Source organism: Cydia amplana, chromosome 8 (assembly GCF_948474715.1).
Source record: "Cydia amplana chromosome 8, ilCydAmpl1.1, whole genome shotgun sequence".
NCBI lineage: Eukaryota > Metazoa > Arthropoda > Insecta > Lepidoptera > Tortricidae > Cydia > Cydia amplana.
The window spans coordinates 18,706,971-18,716,420 of NC_086076.1; the positions used below are offsets into that span (position 1 = coordinate 18,706,971).

Sequence of the window (9,450 nt, forward strand, 5' to 3'; positions counted from 1 at the left end):
CCGGCTTCGCACGGGTTAACAAATTATACATAAACTTTCCTCTTGAATCACTCTAAAAAAACTGCATCAAAATCAGTTGCGTAGTTTTAAAGATCTAAGTATACATAGGGACAGACAGACAGCGGGAAGCGACTTTGTTTTATACTATGCTTTGTTTTATGTAGCGATGAACGTGTAGGGTAGCAGTTATCGCTACGTTTGTGGGTAATTGTTACGTCACATGTCACATCGTTATTACCTCATTGAGTCAGTTGAAGGCCGTGAAGCCGGCTTAACGGTCGATTACTATATACTTATCTGTTTAAAATGTTTAAATCAATTCAATCGTGTACAAAGTCCTATTTTTATTACACGCCGGCGTGTGCGGAATCGTGACTGTTTAATGACAAATTTATCGAGCTGCTTCTTAACAGCTAACAATAATATGAAATTGGAATTATACCTATTGTTCAATTCGAAATACGCCTTGCTATCTACTATCTGTGTTATCGGTTATTTATAAGTGATAAGCGAAGTTTAGGCCTACTGTCAAAGTTAAAAGAATCAGGTCAGAAGTAGTGTGAGTGCTATGGTGAAATAGTTGTAAGTAAATAAACAAAAATAATTCTAGAATAATCCTTGTGGTCTTATGGCAATTCAAAATGAGGTATTCGAAGAATATTGTGTTGTTTTCGTTGTTCGCGATGAACTTGGTGGACCAGCCAGCGCCGGAGATCGAGATTGGTCAAGGTAGATTGAGTGGGAAGGTCAGCGATGACGGTTCATACTTCGAGTACGTCGGCATACCGTATGCGACGACCAATCAGAGCACCAGGTTTCAAGTGAGTTTGTTTACTGTCTTTATTTTATACAGCTGATGACCTGTCAACTGTTATTTGTAAATCTGACTGTACATGTCTACTGTTATGTTTTTTGACTTACTGTTCTTTCTAAATGACTTTTACAGTAGTTAACGATAGAAAATAGTTATTTGTACAACAAGAGATCAAAGTTTGATATTTCTTCGAGTGCTTATTTTGAGTCCCGTGCAAGCGAAAGATTCTATACTAGATTCACGAGCGTAGAGAGTGAATCTGATTTAGAATCTTGAGCGTAGTAAGGGACTCAAAAGCGCACGAGATGTAAATAACTTTGATCTCGTGTAGTTCACAAAACTTTTCACCTCAGCAGTGAGAACATATTAGAGAACCCGAAAAATGTATTCCTCCTTCATCACTTACCTATTCACTCATGTTTTCTTAAGATATACCAACAATTAAGTTTTCACCTCAGCAGCTCGAACAAGGGTACTTTGCTACTTAAAAACAGTGAGCAAAATGCGATTTTGCTCACTGTTTTTAAGTAGCAAAGTACCCTTGTTCGAGCTGCTGAGGTGAAAAATATATAACTGATACTATATAACACTTTAAACTGTCGCGTTTTGTACACATAGCACTCGCGTCGGAATTTAAGGTTAAAAAACAATGAAATTAAATCGCGGTAGATCCGTTTGTGTAATTAAATATGTAACTCATACTAATTACGAGTTTGTTTTACCTACGATATAAGAACCTTATTTTGCTCTTACATTAGGTATAATATCTCGGTGACCGAGCTTCGCTCGGAAAACATATCGTTAGAGCCGTTTCCGAGATCCCCGAAATATATATATATATATATAAATAAATAAATAAATAAACAAGAATGACTCGTTTAAAGGTATTAGATATTTTGATGAAATGATAAATTGTTTGCCATCTTTTAAATTGTATACGTATTTTCGATTTTATTACTGTAACTGTAAACATGTGATATATATTTTTTTAATCTTAGAGTCTATTGATCCGTTTTTTCTTTCTGTATGTATGTACCCATAAATTGAACTTTATCTTAATTTCAGGCACCTGGACCGCCACCATCATGGAAGGGTACCTTCAAAGCCACAGACCACATATACATGTGCCCACAGAACTCCAAGTGGGGTAGAGTCGGCAGAGAGGACTGTCTGACGATAAACGTCTATGTCCCCACCATGCCCCAGCAGCGCCCTCTGCCCGTCATGGTCTTCATCCACGGCGGAGCCTTCGCTCTAGGCAGCGGAGGAAAGTTCATTTACGGGCCAGATTATCTAGTCAAACATGATGTGATCATAGTTACTTTCAACTACAGATTAGGCGCACTAGGCTTCATGTGTCTAAATATAAAAGAAGCGCCAGGAAACGCTGGCCTGAAGGACCAGCTTGCGGCTTTGAGGTGGGTAAAGAAAAACATAGCTGCGTTCGGCGGCGATCCTGAGAATGTGACTGCTTTTGGCGAAAGCGCTGGAGCTACTTCGCTGTCTATGCTTGTAGCTAGCGACGCAGCCAATGGCCTGTTCCAGAGGGCTATCATACAGAGCGGATCGTCTATAGCCAACTGGGCAGTCAACAGGAAACCCGTGTGGGTGTACAGCCTTATTGCGAAACAGCTGGGCTATGATACAGAAGACCCGCACGAGCTCTACAATATATTTAAAGACCTTCCCGTGGCAGACTTCCTCAGGACGAGACCGAAGAAACCTTTGGACAAGTTCTTCGACACGCAACTATTGCATTTACCGTGCGTCGAAAAACCTTTTCCTGGCGTAGAGCCTATTATAACAGATTTGCCGTATAATATTCTTGAAAAGAAGAAACTGAATATATCTGTCATTTATGGATCGAATAGTAAAGAAGGTTTATTTCTAATTAGTGAAGAGAGTACGCCCGAATCTGTCAATGAAAGGAACGGCCGTTATTTATTCGCTTCTGATTTAGAATTTAAAACAGAACTGGAAGCTGAAGATGCAGCGAAAGAAGTAAAAGAATTTTACTTCGGAGAGGAGACTATTGATATGTCGAAAATACTGAACATGTCGGGTCTTTATACTCATTTGTACTTTGAAATGCCTTTGTTGATAGAAAGCGAGGCGTTGATCAAAAATACAGACAAACCGATTTATAATTACTACTTCGACTATGGGGGCAGCAGAAACGCTCTGAAAGTCGTATCAGGTTATCGGAACTCTGATGGGGCTTGCCATGCCGATGACTTGTTCTATTTATTCAAACCAGACTTTTGGCCAAATTTCGTGGAGATCTGGAATAAAAAGGATACACAAATAATAGATACCATGACTAAATTGTGGACCAATTTCGCTAAATATGGGTACGTAAAATTCACATGATATAAACGCAATTATTCATTATATACGGAGCAATATATGCACAAAATTTGCTATGACAAAATTACCATTAACGTCGAAGTTATGAAAATATGATTTTTATTATGGCACAGCCGCACTTTGTCTCATCAAAATTCACGTGACTTCGTCCCCTTTTCACTTAAGGGCCTACTGCAGCCGCGTCTGGCGCTTCGTAAACCACGCCCGCTAGTTCTTCCCTCCCCGCTAACACGCACACATGGAAACGCTTCGCGCCGCACGTGAAGTTTGTGTGACCTTTTAGCACCATCTAACGTTACAGAAGTTAACTACCATTATACGCGGTCGCTGCGGTCGGCCATAAACTTAAATTCGGAAAAAATTGAAACAGATGGCGTTGTTACTTGTTCATAATAGCAAACAATAAAATAATTAATTAATAAACCTGAATATTTATTGTTGTTTTGGAAGATGTTAACAGCATAGAAGCAGCAGCGTATATAGCATATAAGTTAAGAGTATTGATAATAAGAAAATAGCACAAGAACAGAAAAGAGATTATTTTTGATAAAATATGATGAAAAGAGATTTACTTGATTACGCTCACCTGACTTTGCGGTCACTAAATGCAAATTTCAACCTTATTGTTATGGGGTTACAATACCCCTGGGGTTGCAGGCGTCCATAGTCGTTATTATTATAAATGCTTTGGTTGAAATGCTTTTTAACCCTCGAATTTTTCATAGGTACTGCAATAATATGTTACTCTTCGACGGCCGCAAAAATATGTGACACGCTCTTATGGCTCTACAAATAAGATCTAACATCTATCTACCGCAAAACGGCCTTCGGTGTGTAACATATTATTGCAGCTGACTGTACTCGTATTCATTGTTGTATAGGTAGGTATTAATATCTTTTATCCGATCGATTTGCATTTATTTGAAATAAATCACAGTGTTTAGTAATTATATGTTTTATTGAATAAGAGATTATTTAGGTATGTAAGGAATACAGGGTGCCTTTTTGAAACACTCATTTTTAGGGTTCCGTAGCCAAATGGCAAAAAACGGAACCCTTATAGATTCGTCATGTCTGTCTGTCTGTCCGTCTGTCCGTCCGTATGTCACAGCCACTTTTTTCCGAAACTATAAGAACTATACTGTTGAAACTTGGTAAGTAGATGTATTCTGTGAACCGCATTAAGATTTTCATACAAAAATAGAAAAAAAAAATTTTTTTTGGGGGTTCCCCATACTTAGAACTGAAACTCAAAAAATGTTTTTTCATCAAACCCCTACGTGTGGGGTATCTATGGATAGGTCTTCAAAAATGATATTGAGGTTTCTAACATCATTTTTTTCTAAACTGAATAGTTTGCGCGAGAGACACTTCCAAAGTGGTAAAATGTGTGTCCCCCCCCCCTGTAACTTCTAAAATAAGAGAATGATAAAACTAAAAAAAATATATGATGTACATTACCATGCAAACTTCCACCGAAAATTGGTTTGAACAAGATCTAGTAAGTAGTTGTTTTTTAATACGTCATAAATCCCCTAAATACGGAACCCTTCATGGGCGAGTCCGACTCGCACTTGGCCGCTTTTTCTGGATAATTTTGAATTTCAATTGTCAGGGGTGCCTACATTATTTTTTAATACATTTTACAACGACAACAAACAAAAGTTCAAATTCGCCGTATTTTTATTACCCGGGTCGATCGCAACAAAATAGAAAATCATGTTTTTCAAATCTAAGCGTTATTGTAATTTATCTCAAATAACCAAAAAGTCAATCTGACTAGAACTTAAAAACGAACTGAATTATTTTAATATGTCGATTTTTCTTGGTGACCCAGGAGAATTTTTTTTTGTATCCCATACGAAAAGAGCGTATCCCAATCGCGTATCGGTTTTGGTTTTTACCTATAAGTGTGAAAAATATATTCTACCATATACGAAGGATGTGTTTTTTCATGTTTTATGTGTCTTTTTGTACAATAAAGTGTTTTACTGCTACTAATATATCATATTAACGATTAACTAAAAAGGTATTTACATCTAATTTAACTGGTAAATTATTAAAGTCCGCTAAAATTAATATATACCTATTCAAAAAAATATTTGTTAATATGTCCCAAAATCATGGCTCATTTTTTAAGTCTCCTGACTTACCAAACATATCGCAACGAAGGCAAGGGCACAACGCGGCATCGTGAACCTAATAACGTAACGTTTCAGTTACTTTTATCCGGGGTACGAAAAGAGGTATTAGATCTATCCTGGGTCTAATATGTTATAAAAACATAGTTTTTTGAAAAATGTTCGTAGGTAGTACACAAAATTTACCTTTTCTTTTAAATGTGATTTGGGTCATCGTTCTCCCTGGTGACTTTTCTGGTGACCCAAGAGACATCAATTTTATTATGACTCAGGAGACTTTTTTTCTATGCACTTTGATTTTTTTGATGCGCTAATTTTGTTATCTAAAATAACTTTAAACTGCTGATATACTTATATCACTTTGCTGATGAGTGGAAGTGGAATTGAAACTTAATTTATTGTTCTCTCCCTTGACATTTTGGCATACATTTGACATGCTGCAGTGCACTCCTAACGTTAATAAAGACATAATTTTTAGAAAATGCTTTAGGAAAACTCACTCTTGAGCTTAAAACGATTAAGTCCTTATCATTGTATGTTAGATTTTTAGTACAGATTTGGATCAGTGAAAATGTCTCTTAGCCAACGAAATTTGTCTCTGGGAAAAGTACGATATCCCTAAAAATTGTACGTACATTTCGCATTTTTCTGAAGGAACGGAATTCATAAATTGGGTTATTATTATTTTTTCAGATTATTTGATTGCATTGACATATCACCAAGATAGATAGAACATTTAAGTTACCAGAAGAAAAGCATTTTGTTATTTTATACAGTGTGGAAAAAGTAGGTTCGATTCCCGGGCTCGACTAAGCGAATTTAAAAAAAACAACGTGTTGCATTCCGGGAGTGCCGACAGAAGTTAAAACTCAATGACTAGTCCAAAATGTCTGCAGCACTATGTATAATTGACCCATCCTCCTTTCTATTGAAAACTTGTGGTTCCGAAATTGCTGGTCAGTGAGCTTGTTTAAAATTCGAAATTCAAATTTATAGCGTTAATTGTTTAAAATTCGAATAGAAATTGTAAAGTTACCTTGCAGACCTCGCATCTAAATATATTTGGTCATGATATTTTGAGTTTTATTCACCAGTACTAGAGTTCACTTTTATTAGCGATTTCATCAAGATGTAGCTTTATTGAATTATATTTGAGTGGTATAAAGTTATAATACTGTGAGATCCTCGTATTTCAGCCCGTACAAGATTATAACCTTTTTCATGTAATGTCATTGAGTTTTTCTTTATTGATTTAAATGCCATCTAAACCTTACGGTCACATGATCGCCTTACGCTGTCTCGAGTTTATCATTTTTTCCCCACCTCAAAAAGTGCCTAGCGCCGCTAAAGAAGTTTTCACTTCAAAAATCTTTGAATGCAGTTGTTTCTTTAAAAAACAATAATGTTTCATTTAAGTAAAATGAGCAAACTTAAGGTTTTAAGGCACTTTCCCTCCAGGGCCCATAATTTTTTTCCACCCGGTAGTAGACAACTATTTTTTTCGACTAAATGAAGTTTTATTAGATAAATCGTTGATCACATGGTTCGTTTCACACATCACATCAAAACGTTTGTCAAAGTAATGAAATTTATGCCAAAAAAACATAAATAAAACATATAAATTCAACACATTTTTTAAATAAAAATCTTTCTCGATGATATAAAAGCGGCCAAGTGCGAGTCGGACTCGCCCATGAAGGGTTCCGTATTTAGGCGATTTATGACGTATTAAAAAAAAAACTACTTACTAGATCTCGTTCAAACCAATTTTCGGTGGAAGTTCACATGGTAATGTACATCATATATTTTTTTTAGTTTTATCATTCTCTTATTTTAGAAGTTACAGGGGGGGGGACACACATTTTACCACTTTGAAAGTGTCTCTCGCGCAAACTATTCAGTTTAGAAAAAAATGATATTAGAAACCTCAATATCATTTTTGAAGACCTATCCATAGACACCCCACACGTATGGGTTTGATGAAAAAAAATTTTTTGAGTTTCAGTTTGAAGTATGGGGAACCCCAAAAATTTATTGTTTTTTTTCTATTTAATACATCTACTTACCAAGTTTCAACAGTATAGTTCTTATAGTTTCGGAGAAAAGTGGCTGTGACCTACGGACGGACAGACAGACGGACAGACGGACAGACAGACAGACAGACAGACATGACGAATCTATAAGGGTTCCGTTTTTTGCCATTTGGCTACGGAACCCTAAAAAAGAACATCGACAAATTATGTTCAAAGAATTAATATCAAAACAGATGTCATAATTAGGATTGGCTACTTTAAGAAAGGGACAGAGAGATTTAATCCTCTCGCTCTGCACGTTTTTCTCATTCCTCCTTGTCAAGCCAAAATAAACTATAAAATGATAGTAACACAAGTACATTGTAATATTCACTTTTTCCACGGTATCATGTCATTGTAAATTACTTATGTGAAATTGTAGTGGCGTGCGACTTTCAAACCGGAGGTCACGGGTTCGAACCCCGGCCCGTGCAAGTGAGTTTTTGTAAGTAGGGACCTTTTTTAGTGGTACTTAAATATAATAACTTTTCGTATTATTGAAATAAAATATTTTATTCAAACAAACTTAATAATATAATAATTAAAACGAATAATATCAATTAGTTTTCAATATTTATTCAATTATTTTAAATTATTTGAGCATGAAACATACTAGATTTATTTTTATCATTACAATAGAAAAAAAGCAAAAAATATATTCTTATAGATATTTTATTTTTAAACAAAAATAAAGCAAAAAGTTACGGTTAGATTCTGATGGCTAAATACCAAACAGCTACCGATACATTTCAATATCTGTCGAAATTTCCTAACCCGTTGTAACTGACAAAGAGTATAGATTTCGACGTAGCATGACGTAGCTAAGCAAACACGCACACATGCGTAACGTATAGGCCTGTAAGAAGGCACCATCATAGGTTTACCTCCGATTCCGTTACTACTCAATGGAGTTACGACTCAACGTTTATTGGATATTAAAATTTTACGTAATTCGGAGCGCTGCGCGAAGTGACATAGGTCTTACCTCTTTGAGGCACGACGGCCATCTAACATTACTGGCATAAAGGATGCATTTATGACTTTGACGCATGACAGAAAGAGAAACCGAACTGCGTAAAATGGGCGTTTGCTGTTGAATTCATAAAATCAAAAATCGATAATAAATCCATCGGTAAAGGATAATAAGTTAATATTTAGTTCTTTGAAAGTTAAGACGAGATGAAAACCTTTGCTGTAAGGTGGATTGTGCTGGATATGGATGTGTTTTCTAGTTGCACGAAGCTAAAACCGAAAAATGAACACGTAAGTTTGGATTTATTTTCTATCGAGAAAATTTTAAGCATTCGTGTTTCGACTACTACGAAATCTCTTATCATATAGTCAAGAAACATATATCCGAAAATCACTACTGTTTGTTTCCGGGGCTAGCCACTGCCACCTTTCTAAGATCCTGTTATTTTTCGATGCACGGCCTTAAATAGTTGTTTATTTCATACAAATTAACTGAGGTAGCTACCCTGAATTTTTTCGTTATATTTACATTGTTCTTTTTACAGAAATCCAACGCCAGAATCCGCCACGGATCTACCACGATGGTCCCCCAGCTCTCGAGAGGGGTTGAAACTGATCCATATAGGGGAAGAGGTCGAAATGGGCCCAGTACCCAACCCGGAGGCCTACGAAATGTGGAGGCGGGTGTTTACGACCCACCGACGAAAGACGGTATAGGTAGCCAATAGATTAGTAAATTATTTATTTTTATACTGGATTTTTATTACTACCTTGGTTTTCAATACCTTTGTTTATAGAGGCCAATTGAATCTTATATTTTGACATCAAAATAATATCTAAATGTTGTTCCCCCGTGCGTCTCGCTCGCACCAATTTATGTACGAACTAATACAAGCGAAATGCACGCGCGAAAGATAACTAAACGACATTTATAGTCGGTCAAACCAATTTGTCAGTAAATAAGAACCAAAAAAACTATAATCATCCTTTTCTTTTGGGTGCTAGTACTAGTGTAAGTCAAAGTCAAAGTCAAAGTCAAAAAATATCTTTATTCATGTAGGCCTAGCAACAAGCACTTATGAAT

At 36.2% G+C, this 9,450-nt stretch overlaps 1 protein-coding gene across 1 annotated transcript; it reads left to right on the top strand.

The window, feature by feature from the left end:
- The first annotated feature begins 603 nt into the window (after positions 1–603).
- LOC134650131 (esterase FE4-like) lies at positions 604–9,116 on the top strand. Its single transcript, XM_063504972.1, has 3 exons — positions 604–821; positions 1,880–3,165; positions 8,912–9,116. The coding sequence occupies exons 1-3, from the start codon at positions 642–644 to the stop codon at positions 9,081–9,083; spliced, it is 1,638 nt and encodes a 545-aa protein (XP_063361042.1). The 5' UTR covers positions 604–641; the 3' UTR covers positions 9,084–9,116.
- The last annotated feature ends 334 nt before the right edge of the window (positions 9,117–9,450 follow it).

Bases quoted from the DNA above. Each gene is read 5' to 3' on its own strand.
- LOC134650131 (XM_063504972.1), top strand. From the start codon at position 642: ATGAGGTATTCGAAGAATATTGTGTTGTTTTCGTTGTTCGCGATGAAC. The intron at 822-1,879 runs GTGAGTTTGTTT...TCTTAATTTCAG, and splicing joins ATCAGAGCACCAGGTTTCAA to GCACCTGGACCGCCACCATC. The intron at 3,166-8,911 runs GTACGTAAAATT...TTCTTTTTACAG, and splicing joins ACCAATTTCGCTAAATATGG to AAATCCAACGCCAGAATCCG.